Below are 25,823 nucleotides of genomic sequence, written 5' to 3'. Positions count from 1 at the left end.
CTGTAGTCCTATGTGTCTCTATACCTGTAGTCCTATGTGTGTCTTTATACCTGTAGTCCTATGTGTGTCTCTATACCTGTAGTCCTATATGTGTCTCTATACCTGTAATCCTATGTGTCTCTATACCTGTAGTCCTGTGTGTGTCTCTATACCTGTAGTCCTGTGTGTGTCTCTATACCTGTAGTCCTATGTGTCTCTATACCTGTAGTCCTATGTGTGTCTTTATACCTGTAGTCCTATGTGTGTCTCTATACCTGTAATCCTATGTGTCTCTATACCTGTAGTCCTATGTGTCTCTATACCTGTAGTCCTATGTGTCTCTATACCTGTAGTCCTATGTGTGTCTCTATACCTGTAGTCCTATATGTGTCTCTATACCTGTAGTCCTATGTGTGTCTCTATACCTGTAGTCCTATGTGTGTCTCTATACCTGTAGTCCTATGTGTCTCTATACCTGTAGTCCTATGTGTCTCTATACCTGTAATCCTATGTGTCTCTATACCTGTAGTCCTATGTGTGTCTCTATACCTGTAGTCCTATGTGTCTCTATACCTGTAGTCCTATGTGTCTCTATACCTGTAGTCCTGTGTGTCTCTATACCTGTAGTCCTGTGTGTCTCTATACCTGTAATCCTATGTGTGTCTCTATACCTGTAATCCTATGTGTGTCTCTATACCTGTAGTCCTATGTGTCTCTATACCTGTAGTCCTATGTGTCTCTATACCTGTAGTCCTGTGTGTCTCTATACCTGTAGTCCTGTGTGTCTCTATACCTGTAATCCTATGTGTCTCTATACCTGTAGTCCTATGTGTCTCTATACCTGTAGTCCTATGTGTGTCTCTATACCTGTAGTCCTATGTGTCTCTATACCTGTAGTCCTATGTGTGTCTCTATACCTGTAGTCCTATGTGTCTCTATACCTGTAGTCCTATGTGTGTCTCTATACCTGTAGTCCTATGTGTCTCTATACCTGTAGTCCTGTGTGTGTCTCTATACCTGTAGTCCTATGTGTGTCTATACCTGTAATCCTATGTGTCTCTATACCTGTAGTCCTGTGTGTGTCTCTATACCTGTAGTCCTATGTGTGTCTCTATACCTGTAATCCTATGTGTCTATATACCTGTAGTCCTATGTGTGTCTATACCTGTAGTCCTATGTGTGTCTCTATACCTGTAGTCCTGTGTGTCTCTATACCTGTAGTCCTATGTGTGTCTCTATACCTGTAGTCCTGTGTGTCTCTATACCTGTAGTCCTATGTGTCTCTATACCTGTAGTCCTATGTGTCTCTATACCTGTAGTCCTATGTGTCTCTATACCTGTAGTCCTATGTGTGTCTCTATACCTGTAGTCCTATGTGTCTCTCTATACCTGTAGTCCTATGTGTGTCTATACCTGTAGTCCTATGTGTCTCTATACCTGTAGTCCTATGTGTCTCTATACCTGTAGTCCTATGTGTGTCTCTATACCTGTAGTCCTATGTGTCTCTCTATACCTGTAGTCCTATGTGTCTCTATACCTGTAGTCCTATTTGTGTCTCTATACCTGTAGTCCTGTGTGTCTCTATACCTGTAATCCCTATATGTGTCTCTATACCTGTAGTCCTATGTGTCTCTATACCTGTAGTCCTATGTGTGTCTCTATACCTGTAGTCCTATGTGTGTCTCTATAGCTGTAGTCCTATGTGTGTCTCTATACCTGTAGTCCTATGTGTGTCTCTATACCTGTAGTCCTATGTGTCTCTATACCTGTAGTCCTGTGTGTGTCTCTATACCTGTAGTCCTGTGTGTGTCTCTATACCTGTAATCCTATGTGTCTCTATACCTGTAGTCCTATGTGTGTCTATACCTGTAGTCCTGTGTGTGTCTCTATACCTGTAGTCCTGTGTGTGTCTCTATACCTGTAATCCTATGTGTGTCTCTATACCTGTAGTCCTATGTGTGTCTATACCTGTAGTCCTATGTGTCTCTATACCTGTAGTCCTATGTGTGTCTATACCTGTAGTCCTATGTGTGTCTCTATACCTGTAGTCCTATGTGTGTCTCTATACCTGTAGTCCTATGTGTCTCTATACCTGTAGTCCTATGTGTCTCTATACCTGTAATCCTATGTGTCTCTATACCTGTAGTCCTGTGTGTGTCTCTATACCTGTAATCCTATGTGTCTCTATACCTGTAGTCCTATGTGTGTCTCTATACCTGTAGTCCTATGTGTCTCTATACCTGTAGTCCTATGTGTCTCTATACCTGTAGTCCTATGTGTGTCTTTATACCTGTAGTCCTATGTGTGTCTCTATACCTGTAGTCCTATATGTGTCTCTATACCTGTAATCCTATGTGTCTCTATACCTGTAGTCCTGTGTGTGTCTCTATACCTGTAGTCCTGTGTGTGTCTCTATACCTGTAGTCCTATGTGTCTCTATACCTGTAGTCCTATGTGTGTCTTTATACCTGTAGTCCTATGTGTGTCTCTATACCTGTAATCCTATGTGTCTCTATACCTGTAGTCCTATGTGTCTCTATACCTGTAGTCCTATGTGTCTCTATACCTGTAGTCCTATGTGTGTCTCTATACCTGTAGTCCTATATGTGTCTCTATACCTGTAGTCCTATGTGTGTCTCTATACCTGTAGTCCTATGTGTGTCTCTATACCTGTAGTCCTATGTGTCTCTATACCTGTAGTCCTATGTGTCTCTATACCTGTAATCCTATGTGTCTCTATACCTGTAGTCCTATGTGTGTCTCTATACCTGTAATCCTATGTGTCTCTATACCTGTAGTCCTGTGTGTCTCTATACCTGTAGTCCTATGTGTCTCTATACCTGTAGTCCTATGTGTCTCTATACCTGTAATCCTATGTGTCTCTATACCTGTAGTCCTATGTGTGTCTCTATACCTGTAATCCTATGTGTCTCTATACCTGTAGTCCTATGTGTCTCTATACCTGTAGTCCTATATGTGTCTCTATACCTGTAGTCCTGTGTGTCTCTATACCTGTAGTCCTGTGTGTGTCTCTATACCTGTAATCCTATGTGTCTCTATACCTGTAATCCTATGTGTCTCTATACCTGTAGTCCTATGTGTCTCTATACCTGTAGTCCTATGTGTCTCTATACCTGTAGTCCTATGTGTCTCTATACCTGTAGTCCTATGTGTCTCTCTATACCTGTATGACTCATTAACCTCTTGATGCAGGGTGTGCAACCAGCCCCAGGTAAATAATACATTATTCTATTCCTTCGTTATTCTCCATTTTCCTTTTAAGACATGGGGTTTCCAGTAAACTTGCAGCACTCTGATAAACTGTGAAGAGATGAATCCAAAGTATCAGTTATTTTATGCCAGCTGTAGCTCCCCGGTGAGATGAAGTCATTATAACAGATCACAGTGTGGGAGTTCACTCTGATCTGAGACAATCACCTAAAACATCAGTGATGCACACACGTGTTGGCAGCTTGATGTGTCTTTCATCATTCCAACCATCACAGCCTGGCTCTGTGAAGATCAGCTGGATAAAGATACTTCAAGACTGGAAGAGTTTTCTCGCTGAATAGCAACTGAATTGCGTTTACGGATATGGATTTCTGTTTTTGTTCCTTTGTAGTTGAAGCAAACCCAGATGTTCTGTAGCATTGGCACGGTGATAAACACTATAGAGAGGTGGGGGGGGGTGTAAACAACAGACTGGTTTACAGCCACTGGAACCATCTAATCTGTGTGGTTGAGCTTTTATTTGACATGTGCAAGGAGAGCTAATCGCTCTGTGGTCAGATGGAGAGACATGGATGGCTTCCCAGATGCTGATTCTGGTCCAAGGCTTTAGGCAGATGATTATTGAAAGAAGGATTTTGTTCTCTTGTAGCTGTTCTCTGCTGGGAAGATCAGCGGGACCAAAGCAGCGAAGCTCAAAGCCAGTTTCAGCCTGCTCCATGACACCTTGAAAAGGTAAGTGATCTCATCTCTCCCTGTCCATAGACACTCCTTACATGTTTACATGGATAACACAAGCCACTCTGTATGAGGACTGGACTGGACCTGTGCCATATTATTGACCCATCAGTACCTGTTTAAAATGACCCATCAGTACCTGTTTAAAATGACCCATCAGTACCTGTTTAAAATGACCTAGTTTAAAATGACCCATCAGTACCTGTTTAAAATGACCCATCAGTACCTGTATACACTGAGTATACAAAACATTATGAACATGATATTGTTTCCATGACAGACTGACCAGGTGAATCCAGGTGAAAGATATGATCCCTTATTGACGTCACCTGTTAAATCCACTTCAATCAGTGTAGATGAAGGGAAGGAGACAGGTTAAAGCAGGATTTCTAAGCCTTGAGACAATTGAGACATGGATTGTGTGTGTGCCATTCAGAGGGTGAATGGGCAAGACAAAATATTGAAGTGCCTTTGAACAGGATCTGGTAGTAGGTGCCAGGCACACTGGTTTGTGTCAAGAACTGCAAGGCTGCTGGGTTTTTCACCCTCAACAGTTTCCTGTGTATATCAATATTGGTCGACCACCCAAAGGACATCCAGCCAACTTGACAGAACTGTAAGAAGCATTGGAGTCCACATGGGCCAGCATCCCTGTGGAACACTTGACACCATGTACAGTCCATGCCCCGACACATTGAGGCTGTTCTGAGGGCAAAAGGGGGTGTAACTCAATATTGGGAAGGTGATCTTATTGTTTCGTAGACTCAGTGTATAACTACCCTCGGACACCCAGTTGAGGTGAAAGTCTGTGACAGAGGCCAGTCCCTACCAGCATCTGTGTCTTTGTACCACTAGGACCTGTGTGATTCCCCTCCTACCTGAGGGTGATGAGCTGAGTCAGCTGACCACATCTCTGCCCTGTCATATGACCCATCAGTACCTGTGTCTGTCTGTGACTCTCATCTCCCCACCCCAGCTCTCAGCAGTCAGAGATCTGGCTGTGTCTGTCTGTGACTCTCATCTCCCCACCCCAGCTCTCAGCGTCAGAAATCTGGCTGTGTCTGTCTGTGACTCCCATCTCCCCACCCCAGCTCTCAGCAGTCAGAGATCTGGCTGTGTCCTGTGTCTGTCTGTGACTCCCATCTCCCCACCCCAGCTCTCAGCAGTCAGAGATCCAGCTGTGTCCTGTGTCTGTCTGTGACTCCCATCTCCCCACCCCAGCTCTCAGCAGTCAGAGATCCAGCTGCTGCAGGAGGCCAAGCGGTTCAGAGCAGAGCTGGAGCGCCAGCAGAAAGAGCTGGAGAAGGCTGAGCAGTTCCCTGAGGGGCCAGACACAGAGGTCAGCCGCATGAGACAGCAGCTCCTCAAGTTCCACAACGACCTGCGACAGGCAGAGGAGAGGGACTACCAGATGAACTACCAGCTAGAGTGGTGAGGACACACACACTGACTAGAGCCTAGTGTAGAGAGAGAGATATAGTCTGTCTGTCTGTCTGTCTGTCCGTCCGTCCGTCCGTCCGTGCGTGCGTGCGTGTGTGTGTCTCTATGTCTTGTCTGTCTGTCTGTGTCTGTCTCTGTCTGAGGTTAAGGGTAGGCCCAGCTCTTGAGCCATTTGTTTAGTCCTGTCAGTCCTGGAAGTGGTATGTGCGGCATGTAGCCTAGGGGTAAGAGCGTTGGGCCAGTAACTGAAAGGTTGCTAGTTCGAATCCCTTAGCGCCAAGGTGAAAACTCTGCCATTGTGCCCTTGACAAGGCACTTAACCCGAATTGCTCCAGGGTTGCTGTTGATAATGGCTGACCCTGCATGTGACCCCAACCTCTGAGGGTGTCTGAGGGGGATATGCATTAAACACATTTCCATTTCACACACGCGTATAATGAAACAGGACAAATATAACCCACCAAATGATTCATTATTATTAGGTGTGCCTCTGGCTCTAGCCAGCTTCACTAGTCTCCTCCACTTGTTCTCAACAACACTCCTGTCCTTGTGTCTGAAATGTCAAGCACGCCTCCGAAACACAGCACGGAAAAGAACGCTGCTGTCCTCTCTCTGCACAACACACACACACAGTTAAACTGAAAGGCCACAGAGAGGCCATTGGAACATTGCTTAGCAACTGATGAAACAAGCTTGTGTAAAAAACAAAGAAAGAGGACATAAAAGGAAAGATCTCTTCATCAGTCATTTAATCAGCAAGGACTAGAATACAGCTATGGCTGTCCCAAATGGCACCCTATTCCTTAGATAATGCACTACATTAGACCAGGGACCATTAGACCAGGGACCAGGGACCATGGTCAAAAGTAGGGCACTACATAGGGATTAGGGTACCATTTGAGACGCACACTATGATTCACCAGGGATGGGGCCTAGAACAGATTGTTCCTGAAGATATGTCCTTCATATCAGTGGGTAAATGATATTCACATTGTTCCTGAAGATATGACCTTCATATCAGTGGGTAAATGATATTCACATTGTTCCTGAAGATATGTCCTTCATATCAGTGGGTAAATTCTATTCACATTGTTCCTGAAGATATGTCCTTCATATCAGTGGGTAAATGATATTCACATTGTTCCTGAAGATATGTCCTTCATATCAGTGGGTAAATGATATTCACATTGTTCCTGAAGATATGTCCTTCATATCAGTGGGTAAATGATATTCACATTGTTCCTGAAGATATGTCCTTCATATCAGTGGGTAAATGATATTCACATTGTTCCTGAAGATATGTCCTTCATATCAGTGGGTAAATGATATTCACATTGTTCCTGAAGATATGTCCTTCATATCAGTGGGTAAATGATATTCACATTGTTCCTGAAGATATGTCCTTCATATCAGTGGGTAAATTCTATTCACATTGTTCCTGAAGATATGTCCTTCATATCAGTGGGTAAATGATATTCACATTGTTCCTGAAGATATGTCCTTCATATCAGTGGGTAAATGATATTCACATTGTTCCTGAAGATATGTCCTTCATATCAGTGGGTAAATGATATTCACATTGTTCCTGAAGATATGTCCTTCATATCAGTGGGTAAATGATATTCACATTGTTCCTGAAGATATGTCCTTCATATCAGTGGGTAAATGATATTCACATTGTTCCTGAAGATATGACCTTCATATCAGTGGGTAAATGATATTCACATTGTTCCTGAAGAAATGTCCTTCATATCAGTGGGTAAATGATATTCACATTGTTCCAGAAGATATGTCCTTCATATCAGTGGGTAAATTTTATTCACATTGTTCCTGAAGATATGACCTTTGTATATGTGGCTAGATGTTGTTCGTATTGTTAAGATGAGAAGGCCTACAGCAGTAATTGAAATATGAGGCTAAATGAAAACCATTGCTTACATTGCATTCTGACTAGATGTTGTAATGAACTCTGCTATCTCTTGTTGTATATTATCTTGTGGATGTGTATAGCTCTGACAGTCCGTTTGGCAGCCTCCTCTCTTCCTCTGGTGAACTACCCTCCATACGACAGACAGATGCTCACTGGGAAGATATGTCTTTAGATGTGCAATGTTAAGCCCTTGATCACAAGCCAGACAGATAGACAGGAATTCAACTGTCAGTCATTTTAGCTTCAAATGCAGTATTTACAGATTACCAGGAAGCAACACAAGTGCTGTGAAAGTAGTGGAAGTAGCCTGGAGGGCTGTCTATCCACACAGCAATTTCTCACTGAGGATATTTTATAAGTGTCAGGAATGTAATATCTACCCCTGGACTTAAATATCTGAACCCTGTCAACAGTTGAACTCAGTTGAACATTTCACATAGTTGCAACCACTGACAAACCAGTGTTTTACTCAGATGTTGCCAAGAAACTGAGAATTTGACCAACACTTTTCTAAAAGCAGTACATATTTTCAGTATGGCTACATGGCTGTATTTCCTTGCCTCTTTTTATCAACTGGGTTACAGTAGAACCTGGTCATCTGTCCTCCTCCACTGTGTTAGGGGTTTAAGCTAAGGTCTAGGCAAGGTTACAGTAGAACCTGGTCATCTGTCCTCCTCCACTGTGTTAGGGGTTTAAGCTAAGGTCTAGGCAAGGTTACTTGAGGATATTGCACAGCCACTTGTTTCCTAAGCTTGTCGTGAACATTGGTCACTTTTGCATCTCTGTGTTTCTGAGAATTTGTGTTCAAGTTCCTTCCTCTTGTTCCTTCCTCTAAATCAGGGGTGTCAACATCATTCCATGGAGTTCCTAGTGTCTGTGGGTTTTAGGTTTTTCTTTTCAGTTAAGCCCTAGACAACCAGGTGAGGGGAGTTCCTTACTAATTAGTGACCTTAATTCATCAGTCAAGTGAAAACCTGCAGACACTCGGTCCTCCGTGGAAGGAGACTGACACGTGCTGGAAGTGATGCCGTGTCTGTTTACAGTCTCACAGAAGAGAAGCTTTGCCTGGAGAAAGAGTATGAGACTCAACCCAAACCAGTTGTAAGTATCTCAGTGCAACAATCACAGATTTATCTCCCGTTGATAGTCATTCACATGATCTGTCCCATCATACACCTGGCACCACAGCATGACATTCCTTCATGTTACCTGCAGTAGTAAATCACTCATTTAGAAGCAGAGAAATATGACACACAGTGAGAGCACAGAGAAACAGACGGTGTCTTTGCTGCGAGGCATCCTTGTCAAAATGCTTGATTGATGAGGCTGGCTTCTTGACGGTTCAGTCTCCTCATTGTCATTGGGTTGTGGTACCATACATGCCTCTGTGTCTACCACTAAGAGAGGCCCGATCATTGATCTAATGATATTTTACATTACTCCTTTAATGAACTTTTTACTACAGTTGCTTTGGTTACAGTTAAACAGTAATTACTTTTTAACACCCAGTAAAGCAACACTATAATCACATGGATGTATATGATCAGATTCACAGAATCTGTCACGACCCAGCTATTAGCTTTGATATCCCCTTCAAATAGCTGGCACAGTACTGTGTGTGTGTGTGTGTGTGTGTGTGTGTGTGTGTGTGTGTGTGTGTGTGTGTGTGTGTGTGTGTGTGTGTGTGTGTGTGTGTGTGTGTGTGTGTGTGTGTGTGTGTGTGTCCATGATTTGCACTTGCATGCATGAATGTGTATTTGTGTCAATGTTGATGTATTTTGTATGTCCCATAAGCCATTGCTTCTGGTGTGTCCTCAGGAGCTGGAGAAGCGTGCGAAGGCCCTGAAGGACAGCAGTGAGGAGCTGAGGAAGGAGGTGTCTCAGAGGAGACAGGAGATACACAGCCTGCTGGAGGACATGGAGGCCAGACACAAACTGATGACCAGGGAGCAGCGAGAACTGGACCACAAGAAGGACATCATAGTAAACAACCAGGTGACAGGTTGGAGGGGGCACAAGGGGTGGCAGAGGGGGGGCAGAGGTGGGGGCAGAGGGTGGTGGCAGAGGGGTGGCGGAGGGTGGTAGAGGGGTGGTAGAGGGGGAGGGGTGGTAGAGAGTGGTAGAGGGGTGGTAAAGGGGTGGTAGCGGGTGGCAGAGGGGTGGCAGAGGGGTGGTAGAGGGGGAGGGGTGGTAGAGAGTGGTAGAGGGGTGGTAGCGGGTGGCAGAAGGGTGGCAGAGGGGTGGCAGAGGGGTGGCAGAAGGGTGCCAGAGGGGTGCCAGAGGGTGATAGAGAGTGGTAGAGGGTCAGTCTTGTGTTTAAAACACCATAGAGAAGGGCATTATATAAAACCATTGAAGTAGAAGAGCTCATTAGTTTTTCTATAATGTCCTTCTCTATGGTGTGTTGTCTTGTGTCACCAGGCTGAGTTGGCCCAGCTTCTGTCTGTACCTGGCCAGCTGGGGAAGGAGATTGAGAGGATCAACAGGAAAAAGATGTACGTAAGATGTGGCTGGCTATGAATTCATGTACTGGTGATGTGCTATACATAACCTTCATAACTAACTCTGTAGCTACTAAAGCAGGAAGTAAGGCCATGTTCATGAGTCATGGAAGGGAGACTCCCAACATAAATCTTGATCCAGTCCACAGTTTTTTGGGGCACCTACCAAGAGTAAATGGCTAACCCTACAGACCAATGTCTCTATGTCAAAACTGGCTGGAATGACGTCTTTGCAGGCTGTTTTGCTCGCTGGGTTAAGCCTACAGTCTACCAGCCTGGTGTAATGTATGTCTTCCTCTGTGGTGGCCAGGGAGGTTGAGAAAAGTAAAGCGGCCCTGGACGAGCAGCTGTCTGAGGTGACGGCTCTGCAGAAGATGACGGAGGCCAGCTGTCGCTCCCTGGAGGAGGAGAAGAGGGAGGTGAGGAGGCAGGTGGAGGGGTGCAGGGCACACCTGGAGGCTGCCGAGAGGGAACACAGCATGCTGCAGAAAGAGCAGGAGATGACCAAGGAGAAGGAGGTCATTATGATGGGACAGAGGTACAGGACTGGCTGCAGATAATGTCCATGTATCTAGAGCAGCATCTGTATGCAGCGATAGTACATACAGTTGAAGTCGAAAGTTTACATACACCTTAGCCAGATACATTTAAACTCAGTTTTTCACAATTCCTGACATTTAATCCAAATAAAAATTCCCTGTCTTAGGTCAGTTAGGATCACCACTTTATTTTAAGAATGTGAAATATCAGAATAATAGTAGAGATAATTATTTATTTCAGCTTTCATTTCTTTCATCACATTCCCAGTGGGTCAGACGTTTACATACACTCAATTAGTATTTGCTAGCATTGCTTTCAAATTATTTAACTTGGGTCAAACGTTTTTGGTAGCCTTCCACAAGCTTCCCACAATAAGTTGGGTGAATTTTGGCCCATTCCTCCTGTGTAACGGTTGTCTTCATGAATGGACCAAGGCGCAGCAGGTATGTGAATACTCATGGTTATTTTATTACCAAAAAAAGAGTAAAGCATCCACTTGAAAAAAACAATGACGGTGACAACAGTAGCAGTTTTACAGGCTATACACGCAGTGTAAAAACAACTACCCACAAACCCAAGTGACAAACATACTCCTACTTAAATGACTCCCAATCAGGAACAACGATCCCCAGCTGTTCCTGATCAGGAGTCACAAGACCAACACAGAACACAAGACTGCCACGTCCTGACCCCAAAACTACAACAACAGCTCCATCTGCTGGTCAGGACGTGACAGTACCCCCCCCTCAAGGTGCAGACCCCGGAATGCACCTAACAACGAAAAAACACCAACAAACAAAATCCCCAACAAAACCCATAAACAATAACCCCTAAACAATAAGGGAGGGAAGGGAGGGTGGCTGCCGTCAACGACGGCACTGTGCTACACCCTCCCTCCCCAACCCACCTATCCTGGAGGTGGCTCCGGTGCAGGACGTGGACCCTGCTCCACCCTCGGCGTCGCCCACTTCGGTGGAGCCGATAGCTGCGCCAGGCAGACGGACCCCTCGAGCCGGGCCGGAGGACAGGAGGCCCCTCGGGCTGGGCGGGGGACAGGAGGGCCCCTCGGGCTGGGCCGGGGGACAGGAGGGCCCCTCGGGCTGGGCCGGGGGACAGGAGGGCCCCTCGGGCTGGGCCGGGGGACAGGAGGGCCCCTCGGGCTGGGCCGGGGGACAGGAGGGCCCCTCGGGCTGGGCCGGAGAGCAGGAGGGCCCCTCGGCCTGGGCCGGAGAGCAGGAGGGCCCCTCGGCCTGGGCCGGAGAGCAGGAGGGCCCCTCGGCCTGGGCCGGAGAGCAGGAGGGCCCCTCGGGCTGGGCCGGAAGGCATGCGGGCCCCTCGGGCTGGGCCGGAAGGCATGCGGGCCCCCTCGGGCTGGGCCGGAAGGCATGCGGGCCCCCTCGGGCTGGGCCGGAAGGCATGCGGGCCCCTCGGGCTGGGCCGGAAGGCATGCGGGCCCCTCGGGCTGGGCCGGAAGGCATGCGGGCCCCTCGGGCTGGGCCGGAAGGCATGCGGGCCCCTCGGGCTGGGCCGGAAGGCATGCGGGCCACTCGGGCTGGGCCGGAAGGCATGCGGGCCACTCGGGCTGGGCCGGAAGGCATGCGGGCCACTCGGGCTGGGCCGGAAGGCATGCGGGCCACTCGGGCTGGGCCGGAAGGCATGCGGGCCACTCGGGCTGGACCGGAGGGCAGGAGGACCCCTCGGGCTGATCCTGACAGGCCGGGCACCCTGGCAGATCAGGGCAGGCGGGCACCTCTGGCAGAACCGGGCAGTCCGGCCACTCTGGCAGAACAGGGCAGTCCGGCCACTCTGGCAGAACAGGGCAGTCCGGCCACTCTGGCAGAACAGGGCAGTCCGGCCACTCTGGCAGAACACGGCAGTCCGGCCACTCCGGCAGAACAGGGCAGTCCGGCCACTCCGGCAGAACAGGGCAGTCCGGCCACTCCGGCAGTTCAGGGCAGTCCGGCCACTCCGGCAGTTCAGGGCAGTCCGGCCACTCCGGCAGTTCAGCGCAGTCCGGCCACTCCGGCAGTTCAGCGCAGTCCGACCACTCCGGCAGTTCAGCGCAGTCCGACCACTCCGGCAGTTCAGCGCAGTCCGGCCACTCCGGCGACTGTTGACTGGCGGGCAGCTCCGACGACTGTTGACTGGCGGGCAGCTCCGACGACTGTTGACTGGCGGGCAGCTCCGACGACTGTTGACTGGCGGGCAGCTCCGACGACTGTTGACTGGCGGGCAGCTCTGGTGACTGTTGACTGGCGGGCAGCTCTGATGACGACTGTTGACTCCTGATGCGTGGGGCAGGTATTGGACGTACCAGCCTGGAGACACGCACCTCCATGCTAGTGTGTCTAGCGGGAAACACCGGACCGAAGGGCGCACTGGCGGTCTTGAGTGCAGGGTTGTCATCACCCCTTCCGGCTCGATGCTCCCCTTGCCCTGGCACCTGCGGGCGCTGGTACTGGGCGCACTGGGCTGTGCGTCCGTATAGGCGAGATGGTGCGCACCTCAGCGTAACATGACGCCCTCCACCTCGTACGCACCTCCCTGTAGTCACGGGTAGCTGGCTTACGGCTCTTCCCTGGCCTGGCCAAACTACCCGTGTGCCCCCCCCCAAAAAAATCTTGGGGCTGCCTCTCGGGTTCCCTTAGCTCCCTTAACTTGTCCGCCCAGAATTTTCTCTCGTCCTGCCAGGTCCATTCTTCCATTTCCTTCTCCTGTGGCTTCCTCCTCTTCTGCTGCTTGGTCCTTTGGTGGTGGGTAGTTCTGTAACGGTTGTCTTCATGAATGGACCAAGGCGCAGCAGGTATGTGAATACTCATGGTTATTTTATTACCAAAAAAAGAGTAAAGCATCCACTTGAAAAAAACAATGACGGTGACAACAGTAGCAGTTTTACAGGCTATACACGCAGTGTAAAAACAACTACCCACAAACCCAAGTGACAAACATACTCCTACTTAAATGACTCCCAATCAGGAACAACGATCCCCAGCTGTTCCTGATCAGGAGTCACAAGACCAACACAGAACACAAGACTGCCACGTCCTGACCCCAAAACTACAGCAAGAGCTCCATCTGCTGGTCAGGACGTGACATCCTGACAGAGCTGGTGTAGCTGAGTCAGGTTTGTAGGCCTCCTTGCTTGCACACACTTTTTCAGTTCTGCCCACAAATTTTCTATAGGATTGAGGTCCTATTGAGGTCAGGGCTTTGTGATGGCCACTCCAATACCTTGACTTTGTTGTCCTTAAGCCATTTTGACACAACTTTGGAAGTATGCTTGGGGTCATTGTCCATTTGGAAGACCCATTTGCAACCAAGCTTTAACTTCCTGGCTGATGTCTTGAGATGTTGCTTCAATATATCCACATAATTTTCCATCCTCATGATGCCATCTATTTTGTGAACTGCACCAGTCCCTCCTGCAGCAAAGCACCCCCCCAACATGATGCTGCCACCCCTGTGCTTCATGGTTGGGATGGTGTTCTTCGGCTTGCAAGCCTCCCCCTTTTTCCTCCAAACTTAACCTGTTGAGTACCCCTTCGAGATAGGATCCCGTTAACGGGATTGATTTTGACAACAGCCAGTGGAAAATCAGAGCGCCAAATTCAAAACAGCTAAAATCTCATAATTCCATTTTCTCAAACAATCAACTATTTTACACCATTTTAAAGATAAGACTCTCGTTAATCCAACCACATTGTCCGATTTCAAAAAGGCTTTACGGAGAAAGCATAAAATTAGATTATGTTAGGACATAAACTCCACAAGAAAAACCACACAGCCATTTCCCAAGCAACTAGATGCATCACAAAAAACAAAAGTAGAGCTAAAATATTCACTAACCTTTGATGATCTTCATCAGATGGCACTCATAGGACTTCGTGTTACACAATACATGTATGTTTTGCTCGATAAAGTTCATATTTATATCCAAAAACCCCATTTTACATTGGCGCGTAATGTTCAGAAATGTTTTCCCTCCAAACCCCCCCGGTGAATGAGCAATGAGCACACATATTACAGAAATACTCATCATAAACTTTGATCAATATACAAGTGTTATGCACAGAATTATAGATAGACTTCTCCTAAATGCTACCGCTTTGTCAGATTTCAAAAAAGGTTCACGGCGAAAGCACAATTTGCAATAATCTGAGTACAGCCCAGAAGACACCAACAACTAGCAAACAGAAACCCACCATCTTGGAATCAATAAAACTAAGAAATTACATTATAAATATTCACTTACCTTTGATTATCTTCATCAGAAGGCACTCCCAGGATCCCCAGCTTCACAATAAATGTTCGATAAAGTTCATATTTATGTCCAAATACATCCATTTTGTTCGCGCGTTAGGTTCACTATCCAAATCCATAACGCGCGTGCTTACTTAGTCCAGACGAAAAGTCAAAAAAGTTATACTACAGTTTGTAGAAACATGTCAAACGATGTATAGAATCAATCTTTAGGTTGTTTTTAACATATATCTTCAATACAATTCCAACCGGACCTATCCGTTCTCTTTAGGAGTGAATATGAACTCAGCTCGCTCCCAAGTCCTTGCGCGTGACTGAGCCCATGCCTTATAATGGGACACCTACTTCCTTGGGCTGTTATTCCCTTCAAATTCACCATAGAATCCTCAAACAAGGTTCTAAAGACTGTTGACATCTAGTGGAAGCCTTTGGAAGTGCAACATGACCCCGTAAAGACTACAAATTCAATAGACAATGGTTTGAAAAACTACAATCCTCAGATTTCCCACTTCCTGGTTGGAGCAGTGGCTTCTTCCTTGCTGAGCGGCCTTTCAGGTTATGTCGATATAGGACTTGTTTTACTGTCGATATAGATCATTTTGTACCCGTTTCCTCCAGCATCTTCACAAGGTCTTGCTGTTGTTCTGGGATTGATTTGACTTTTCGCACCAAAGTACGTTCATCTCTAGGAGACAGAACGCGTCTCCTTCCTGAGCGGTATGACAGCTGCGTGGTCCCATGGTGTTTATACTTGCGTCCTATTGTTTGTACAGATGAACGTGGTACCTTCAGGCCAAGGATGAACCAGACTTGTGGTCTCCAATTTTTTTGTCTGAGGTCTTGGCTGATTTCTTTTGATTTTCCCGTGATGTCAAGCAAAGAGGCACTGAGTTTGAAGGTAGGCCTTAAAATACATCCACAGGTACACCTCCAATTGACTCAAATGATGTCAATTAGCCTATCAGAAGCTTCTAAAGCCGTGACATCATTTTCTGGAATTTTCCAAGCTGTTTATTAAAGGCACGGTCAACTTAGTGTATGTAAACTTCTGACCCACTGGAATTGTGATACAGTGAATAATAAGTGAAATAATCTGTTGTTGGAAAATTACTTGTGTCATGCACAAAGTAGATGTCCTAACCGACTTGCCAAAACTATAGTTTGTTAACAAGAAATTTGTGGATATAAAGGCACAAGGCGAGACCCAAATGCAGACACAGGAGGCAGATGGTTGGAGTCTTACAATGTTTATTAATCCAAAGGAGTAGGCAAGAGAATGGTCGTGGACAGCCAAAAATGTCAAAACCAGATCAGAGTTCAGGAGGTACAGAGTGGCAGACAGGCTCGTGGTCAAGGCAGGCAGAATGGTCAGGCAGGCGGGTACAAAGTCCAGAAACAGGCAAGGGTCAAAACCAGGAGGACTAGAAAAAGGAGAATGCAAAAAGCAGGAGAACGGGAAAACCGCTGGTTGACTTGGAAACATACAAGACGAACTGGCACAGAGAGACAGGAAACACAGGGATAAATACACTGGGGAAAACAAGCGACACCTGGAGGGGGTGGAGACAATCACAAGGACAGGTGAAACAGATCAGGGCGTGACAGTGGAGTGGTTGAAAAACTAGTTTTAATGACTCCAACCTAAGTGTATGTAAACTTCCAACTTCAACTGTACATAACACTGTTGATACATTGTTTATTGTATCACTGCCTTCTCCTGAACATGTTTTATTGCGTGAGGTAAATCCCTGGATAGTGATGTTCCTACCATCTTGTTTTCAAGGGTTCCAAACAGAATAAACAACAATGCATAAAAACACAAAATATTGGGGCCACATGCACAGAACAGACAGAGCTTGATGTGTCTATCTCACTCTGTATCTCTTGGTCTCTCTCTCTCTCTCTCTCTCTTTCTCTCTCTGTATCTCTCTGTCTCTCTCTGTATCTCTCTCTGTATCTCTCTGTCTCTCTCTCTCTCTCTCTCTCTGTATCTCTCTCTGTATCTCTCTGTCTCTCTCTCTCTCTCTCTCTCTCTCTGTATCTCTCTGTCTCTCTCTGTATCTCTCTCTCTCTCTCTGTATCTCTCTCTCTGTATCTCTCTCTCTCTGTATCTCTCTCTCTGTCTCTCTCTGTATCTCTCTCTGTATCTCTCTATCTGTATCTCTCTCTCTCTCTCTCTCTCTCTCTCTCTCTCTCTCTCTCTCTCTCTCTCTCTGTCTCTCTCTCTCTCTGTGTCGCTCTCTCTCTGTATGTCTCCCTCTCTCTCGCTCTCTCACTGTATGTCTCTCTCTCTGTATGTCTCTCTCTCTCTCTCTCTCTCTCTGTATGTCTCTCTTTCTATCTCTCTATTTGTCAGAGGTATGCTGGACATCAATACAGGCCACTGCATCATGGAAAGGAAGAGCGTGCATGAGAACCTGGCACGGAAGCAGCGTGAGAGGGACCGGCAGCTCAGAGAGCTGAAGAAGGTGGAGCTGCAGCTCAAAATGGCCCAGGACGCGCTGGTCCACACTCAGCTACTGCATGACAAGACCAAGTCTATGGTTAGTTCACAGTTCACACACTAACACCAAACAGGCCCACAATGTTCTGGTCCACACTCAGCTACTGCATGACAAGACCAAGTCTACGGTTAGTTCACAGTTCACACACTAACACCAAACAGGCCCACAATGTTCTGGTCCACAGCTCTGCTGCATGACAAGTCAATGGAGTTCACAGTTCACACACAACTCCTGCACGACCTCCACTTTCAATATGTATGGACTATGTAATGGTATCTCTCTCTCACTTTAAAATATGTTATTTTATAGATTTTAATTGGTTGATGTTTCATCCCCCCTATAGCCTCTGTGCTTCCGTGATGATGTGTTTCTAGATCAAAGTGGCAGTGACACACGTCACTCACAGGATTCTAAATGTCCACATGGGACATGAGTGACAGACAGAGAGAGGAACTGGAAAAGCATCAGCAGATTTTACACCATAAAACATGAAAGACATTGGTGTAGTGACGCATGTGGAACTTCCCCTATTAATGAAAGAAACCTTACACAATATGATGTTCTCCCGGTTTTATGAACTCAATCCGATTATTTATCTGTCATTATTTATTTCCTTGGTTGAATTATGATCTAATTGAGCTTTGCCGTCTGCCACAGTTGTATAAAACACTATGCAACGGAGAGAAGGGCTGCGTCCCAAATGGAACCCAGTTCCTTACAATAGGGCACTACTGTAAAAGTCGTGCACACTCTTAGAAAAAAGGTTTCCAAAAGCGTTCTTCAGCTGTCCCCATAGGAGAACCCTTTAACAGTTGTTGTTACATTGGAATGTCAAACAGAGACAGGTCATATCTGTTTAGAGACATTAATACTAGGAGAGGTTGTTGTTGTTACAGAGGGATGTCAAACAGAGACAGGTCATATCTGTTTAGAGACATTAATACTAGGAGAGGTTGTTGTTACATTGGAATGCCAAACAGAGACAGGTCATATCTGTTTAGAGACATTAATACTAGGAGAGGTTGTTGTTACAGAGGGATGTCAAACAGAGACAGGTCATATCTGTTTAGAGACATTAATACTAGGAGAGGTTGTTGTTACAGAGGGATGTCAAACAGAGACAGGTCATATCTGTTTAGAGACATTAATACTAGGAGAGGTTGTTGTTACAGAGGGATGTCAAACAGAGACAGGTCATATCTGTTTAGAGACATTAATACTAGGAGAGGTTGTTGTTACAGAGGGATGTCAAACAGAGACAGGTCATATCTGTTTAGAGACATTAATACTAGGAGAGGTTGTTGTTACAGAGGGATGTCAAACAGAGACAGGTCATATCTGTTTAGAGACATTAATACTAGGAGAGGTTGTTGTTACAGAGGGATGTCAAACAGAGACAGGTCATATCTGTTTAGAGACATTAATACTAGGAGAGGTTGTTGTTACAGAGGGATGTCAAACAGAGACAGGTCATATCTGTTTAGAGACATTAATACTAGGAGAGGTTGTTGTTACAGAGGGATGTCAAACAGAGACAGGTCATATCTGTTTAGAGACATTAATACTAGGAGAGGTTGTTGTTACAGAGGGATGTCAAACAGAGACAGGTCATATCTGTTTAGAGACATTAATACTAGGAGAGGTTGTTGTTGTTACAGAGGGATGTCAAACAGAGACAGGTCATATCTGTTTAGAGACATTAATACTAGGAGAGGTTGTTGTTACAGAGGGATGTCAAACAGAGACAGGTCATATCTGTTTAGAGACATTAATACTAGGAGAGGTTGTTGTTACAGAGGGATGTCAAACAGAGACAGGTCATATCTGTTTAGAGACATTAATACTAGGAGAGGTTGTTGTTACAGAGGGATGTCAAACAGAGACAGGTCATATCTGTTTAGAGACATTAATACTAGGAGAGGTTGTTGTTGTTACAGAGGGATGTCAAACAGAGACAGGTCATATCTGTTTAGAGACATTAATACTAGGAGAGGTTGTTGTTGTTACAGAGGGATGTCAAACAGAGACAGGTCATATCTGTTTAGAGACATTAATACTAGGAGAGGTTGTTGTTGTTACAGAGGGATGTCAAACAGAGACAGGTCATATCTGTTTAGAGACATTAATACTAGGAGAGGTTGTTGTTACAGAGGGATGTCAAACAGAGACAGGTCATATCTGTTTAGAGACATTAATACTAGGAGAGGTTGTTGTTACAGAGGGATGTCAAACAGAGACAGGTCATATCTGTTTAGAGACATTAATACTAGGAGAGGTTGTTGTTGTTACAGAGGGATGTCAAACAGAGACAGGTCATATCTGTTTAGAGACATTAATACTAGGAGAGGTTGTTGTTGTTACAGAGGGATGTCAAACAGAGACAGGTCATATCTGTTTAGAGACATTAATACTAGGAGAGGTTGTTGTTGTTACAGAGGGATGTCAAACAGAGACAGGTCATATCTGTTTAGAGACATTAATACTAGGAGAGGTTGTTGTTACAGAGGGATGTCAAACAGAGACAGGTCATATCTGTTTAGAGACATTAATACTAGGAGAGGTTGTTGTTGTTACAGAGGGATGTCAAACAGAGACAGGTCATATCTGTTTAGAGACATTAATACTAGGAGAGGTTGTTGTTATAGAGGGATGTCAAACAGAGACAGGTCATATCTGTTTAGAGACATTAATACTAGGAGAGGTTGTTGTTACAGAGGGATGTCAAACAGAGACAGGTCATATCTGTTTAGAGACATTAATACTAGGAGAGGTTGTTGTTACAGAGGGATGTCAAACAGAGACAGGTCATATCTGTTTAGAGACATTAATACTAGGAGAGGTTGTTGTTACAGAGGGATGTCAAACAGAGACAGGTCATATCTGTTTAGAGACATTAATACTAGGAGAGGTTGTTGTTGTTACAGAGGGATGTCTAACAGAGACAGGTCATATCTGTTTAGAGACATTAATACTAGGAGAGGTTGTTGTTGTTACAGAGGGATGTCAAACAGAGACAGGTCATATCTGTTTAGAGACATTAATACTAGGAGAGGTTGTTGTTGTTACAGAGGGATGTCAAACAGAGACAGGTCATATCTGTTTAGAGACATTAATACTAGGAGAGGTTGTTGTTACAGAGGGATGTCAAACAGAGACAGGTCATATCTGTTTAGAGACATTAATACTAGGAGAGGTTGTTGTTACAGAGGGATGTCAAACAGAGACAGGTCATATCTGTTTAGAGACATTAATACTAGGAGAGGTTGTTGTTGTTACAGAGGGATGTCAAACAGAGACAGGTCATATCTGTTTAGAGACATTAATACTAGGAGAGGTGTTGTTGTTACAGAGGGATGTCAAACAGAGACAGGTCATATCTGTTTAGAGACATTAATACTAGGAGAGGTTGTTGTTACAGAGGGATGTCAAACAGAGACAGGTCATATCTGTTTAGAGACATTAATACTAGGAGAGGTTGTTGTTGTTACAGAGGGATGTCAAACAGAGACAGGTCATATCTGTTTAGAGACATTAATACTAGGAGAGGTTGTTGTTACAGAGGGATGTCAAACAGAGACAGGTCATATCTGTTTAGAGACATTAATACTAGGAGAGGTTGTTGTTACAGAGGGATGTCAAACAGAGACAGGTCATATCTGTTTAGAGACATTAATACTAGGAGAGGTTGTTGTTGTTACAGAGGGATGTCAAACAGAGACAGGTCATATCTGTTTAGAGACATTAATACTAGGAGAGGTTGTTGTTACAGAGGGATGTCAAACAGAGACAGGTCATATCTGTTTAGAGACATTAATACTAGGAGAGGTTGTTGTTACAGAGGGATGTCAAACAGAGACAGGTCATATCTGTTTAGAGACATTAATACTAGGAGAGGTTGTTGTTGTTACAGAGGGATGTCAAACAGAGACAGGTCATATCTGTTTAGAGACATTAATACTAGGAGAGGTTGTTGTTACAGAGGGATGTCAAACAGAGACAGGTCATATCTGTTTAGAGACATTAATACTAGGAGAGGTTGTTGTTACAGAGGGATGTCAAACAGAGACAGGTCATATCTGTTTAGAGACATTAATACTAGGAGAGGTTGTTGTTACAGAGGGATGTCAAACAGAGACAGGTCATATCTGTTTAGAGACATTAATACTAGGAGAGGTTGTTGTTACAGAGGGATGTCAAACAGAGACAGGTCATATCTGTTTAGAGACATTAATACTAGGAGAGGTTGTTGTTACAGAGGGATGTCAAACAGAGACAGGTCATATCTGTTTAGAGACATTAATACTAGGAGAGGTTGTTGTTACAGAGGGATGTCAAACAGAGACAGGTCATATCTGTTTAGAGACATTAATACTAGGAGAGGTTGTTGTTGTTACAGAGGGATGTCAAACAGAGACAGGTCATATCTGTTTAGAGACATTAATACTAGGAGAGGTTGTTGTTACAGAGGGATGTCAAACAGAGACAGGTCATATCTGTTTAGAGACATTAATACTAGGAGAGGTTGTTGTTGTTACAGAGGGATGTCAAACAGAGACAGGTCATATCTGTTTAGAGACATTAATACTAGGAGAGGTTGTTGTTGTTACAGAGGGATGTCAAACAGAGACAGGTCATATCTGTTTAGAGACATTAATACTAGGAGAGGTTGTTGTTGTTACAGAGGGATGTCAAACAGAGACAGGTCATATCTGTTTAGAGACATTAATACTAGGAGAGGTTGTTGTTACAGAGGGATGTCAAACAGAGACAGGTCATATCTGTTTAGAGACATTAATACTAGGAGAGGTTGTTGTTGTTACAGAGGGATGTCAAACAGAGACAGGTCATATCTGTTTAGAGACATTAATACTAGGAGAGGTGTTGTTGTTACAGAGGGATGTCAAACAGAGACAGGTCATATCTGTTTAGAGACATTAATACTAGGAGAGGTTGTTGTTGTTACAGAGGGATGTCAAACAGAGACAGGTCATATCTGTTTAGAGACATTAATACTAGGAGAGGTTGTTGTTGTTACAGAGGGATGTCAAACAGAGACAGGTCATATCTGTTTAGAGACATTAATACTAGGAGAGGTTGTTGTTACAGAGGGATGTCAAACAGAGACAGGTCATATCTGTTTAGAGACATTAATACTAGGAGAGGTTGTTGTTACAGAGGGATGTCAAACAGAGACAGGTCATATCTGTTTAGAGACATTAATACTAGGAGAGGTTGTTGTTACAGAGGGATGTCAAACAGAGACAGGTCATATCTGTTTAGAGACATTAATACTAGGAGAGGTTGTTGTTGTTACAGAGGGATGCCAAACCCAAAAGTGACAGGATTCTAAAGACAAGACAGGAGATACAGTTAGAAGTGGACAAGCTGAAGAGAAACTTGCTTCATCAGGTAAAAAGCATATTTCAATTTGTGTGATTGTGTATGTTTTTGATTTGTGTAAGGCATAAACGTGTGTGTGTGTGTGTGTGTGTGTGTGTGTGTGTGTGTGTGTGTGTGTGTGTGTGTGTGTGTGTGTGTGTGTGTGTGTGTGTGTGTGTGTGTGTGTAGCAACCAGTAGCTGAGGTGGAGACCCAGCTGATAGAACAGTGTGTGGAACAGGAGCAGAAGCTGATGAGACAGTCTCACAGACACAGAGAGGAGCTCCACACCCTCAGGTGTCTGACTCAGATCAAGGCTGATGAGAGAGAGCAGAAGTCCAGGGACCGCCACAGGGCTGAGGTAAAACACATCATATCACTATACAACATCTCACCATCAATGTTCCCTCCCATTTTTTGGGGCAGTGAGCAAATTTCAGGTCTGCTGGTCGTGAACTTGAACGTTGTTTACTGTGAACACTGAGGCTGTACCTTCTTTAAGTTACAGTTTTAACAGTGGTCAAATAGGCTACTGTGGCTATTTGATCATAATGTAGACCTACCAGAGTGGCCTACCATCAAAAACAATGGAGAAAATGTATCCCATAACATTTTAACATGGAAATATCTGTTCTATCATTCAGCCTACAGTAGCAGCCAATGTGTGGTGTTCAATGTAGGACTACATTCCATGAGACTTTTGAAAAAAAACATGCAGGGCTTAACATGAACCTGTTTGACTGAAAATGTTGCTGTGTTGTTTAATGCAAGACTCCACTTTACAAAATAAACTGGGCTAATAACTCACTAACTAGAAAAGACATGAACAAAATGTGCAGCTCTCGCTTTGATCTCAAAACAAGCGCATCTACTCACGACCACTCATGTTGTAAACACAGTCCAGTTCAAAGTGAATGGCACAGATCCATATATGGCAACGGTCTATTTGCATATAGACCTGAGATAACACACACAGTTAAGTAACACACACATCTTGAGGTAATATGTCCACAGGTAATCCAAATAACTTGAGCAACAGCGACAGGCCTGAGGTAACAGGCCTGAGGTAACAGGCCTGAGGTAACAAGCCTGAGGTAACAAGCCTGAGGTAACAAGCCTGAGGTAACAGGCCTGAGGTAACAAGCCTGAGGTAACAGGCCTGAGGTAACAAGCCTGAGGTAACAAGCCTGAGGTAACAGAACTGAGGTAACAGAACTGAGGTAACAAGCCTGAGGTAACAGGCCTGAGGTAACAGAACTGAGGTAACAGAACTGAGGTAACAAGCCTGAGGTAACAGGCCTGAGGTAACAAGCCTGAGGTAACAAGCCTGAGGTAACAGGCCTGAGGTAACAAGCCTGAGGTAACAGGCCTGAGGTAACAGGCCTTTGCTGCAATCATTTACTACAGCTACAGTAATCACTTACAGTGTAGCTTCAGCATGACTCTGGTAAGGGTTTCCATAGTGACATGTTGATGTTCTCAACAAAACACACTAGCTAAGACTATCTTTCTTGCACATTGGGGAAAGTTGACTCATCAGCTTTTACTAAGAAGATAAGAAAGATCATGTATTATTTTAATGTCTCAACAGCAAAGATACAATCGCATCAAGCAAGAGCTGAGAGGCAAGAGTCTGGTGATCCATGAACTCAAGAAGCAGAACCAGGAGGTCCAGTCCAGGTAACTCTCCCTGTAAACCTAACCCCTAACCCTAACCTTAACCTTAACCTTAACCTTAACCGCTTACCTTAACCCATAACTCTAACCCCTAACCCTAACCTTAACCTTAACCGCTTACCTTATTCCATAACTCTAACCCCTAACCCTAACCTTAACCGCTTACCTTAACCCCTAACCTTAACCTGTAAACCTAACCCCTAACCCTAACCTTAACCTTAACCGCTTACCTTATCCCATAACTCTAACCCCTAACCCTAACCTTAACCGCTTACCTTAACCCATAACTCTAACCCCTAACCCTAACCTTAACCGCTTACCTTAACCCCTAACCTTAACCTGTAAACCTAACCCCTAACCCTAACCTTAACCTTAACCGCTTACCTTAACCCATAACTCTAACCCCTAACCCTAACCTTAACCGCTTACCTTAACCCCTAACCTTAACCTGTAAACCTAACCCATAACCCCAACCTTAACCCCTAACACCCTTACCTTAACCCATACTCCTAACCTTAACCCTTAACCTTTACCTGTAACCGCTTACCTTAACCCATAACTCTAACCCCTAACCCTAACCTTAACCGCTTACCTTAACCCCTAACCTTAACCTGTAAACCTAACCCCTAACCCTAACCCTAACCACTTACCTTAACCCCTAACTTTAACCTGTAAACCTAACCCTTAACCCCTAACACCTTAACCCTTACCTTAACCCATACTCCTAACCTTAACCCTTAACCTTTACCTGTAACCCTAACCCCTAACCCTAACACCTAGTCTTAACCCATAACCCCTAACATTAACCCCTAACCTTAACCCTTACCTTAACCCCTAACGCCTTAACCCCTAACCTTAATGCCTAATCTTAACCCCTAACCCCTAACCTTAACACCTAGCGTAGCTAACATCAGCCACCTAGCTAACCTAGCTTACTTTTGTTTCTTCATAACAAATTGGAATTTGTTAGGAAGAAAATTGTGTAATGGATACGGAATGCGTTATGAAGAAGAAAATCGTGTGCCTGTCACGAATGTCGAATAAGTCATTTGTGTGTATTTCATGATAATCTGTGATAGTGTGTTGATGACCTATGAATGACTGCTGCTGCTCCAGAACTAGGCCGTTTGGTCCCCAGGTATTTACCAAGCGTGTTGAAATGAGTATCCCAGAGTACCATTGGTACCACGTAGTGTCTTTAAATAAGGACCAGTTCAGACATGCCTGGAAAATAACGTGTCTGGGTGGCTTTGAATGCCTAACTTGATTAATTTCGGTGTTTCCTCGGTGCCAATAGAAACTCTCTCTCTACCTCTGTCTCTCTGCCGCTATCTCTCGCCCTCTGTCTCGCCCTCTGTCTCGCCCTCTGTCTCGCCCTCTCGCCTCTCTCTCGTGTCTCTCTGCCGCTATCTCTCGCCCTCTGTCCGCTCGTTCTCGCCTCTCTCTCGCCCTCTGTCTCTCGCCCTCTGTCTCTCGCCCTCTCTCTCGCCCTCTGTCTCTCGCCCTCTCTCTCGCCCTCTCTCTCTCTCTCTCCCTCCCTGCATCTAGGCTTGGTGTGTTTGCCAAGCTGTATGACAACATCAAGGGTGATAGGAACAAGTGTGTGAACCTGATCCAGATGGCCTCCCAGAGAACAGCTGAGATGAGA

The 25,823-nt window shown here is 45.1% G+C and overlaps 1 protein-coding gene across 1 annotated transcript in view; it reads left to right on the top strand.

The window, feature by feature from the left end:
• Positions 1-25,823, top strand: part of LOC106577472 (coiled-coil domain-containing protein 146) — an 83,198-nt gene that overhangs the window by 25,196 nt on the left and 32,179 nt on the right. Inside the window, 11 exon segments of the mRNA XM_045722537.1 lie at positions 3,860-3,942; positions 5,167-5,376; positions 8,359-8,416; positions 9,134-9,310; positions 9,737-9,810; positions 10,127-10,354; positions 16,973-17,159; positions 22,437-22,529; positions 22,689-22,859; positions 24,090-24,178; positions 25,724-25,823. The exon segment at positions 25,724-25,823 is cut by the window's right edge and continues 65 nt beyond it. Coding sequence (XP_045578493.1) covers positions 3,860-3,942; positions 5,167-5,376; positions 8,359-8,416; positions 9,134-9,310; positions 9,737-9,810; positions 10,127-10,354; positions 16,973-17,159; positions 22,437-22,529; positions 22,689-22,859; positions 24,090-24,178; positions 25,724-25,823 — 1,470 coding nt within the window.

Source organism: Salmo salar, chromosome ssa07, assembly GCF_905237065.1.
Source record: "Salmo salar chromosome ssa07, Ssal_v3.1, whole genome shotgun sequence".
In the NCBI taxonomy this organism is placed as follows: domain Eukaryota; kingdom Metazoa; phylum Chordata; class Actinopteri; order Salmoniformes; family Salmonidae; genus Salmo; species Salmo salar.
The sequence above is the reverse complement of the archived record's forward strand: the minus strand, read 5'-3'. Positions and strand labels throughout refer to the sequence as shown.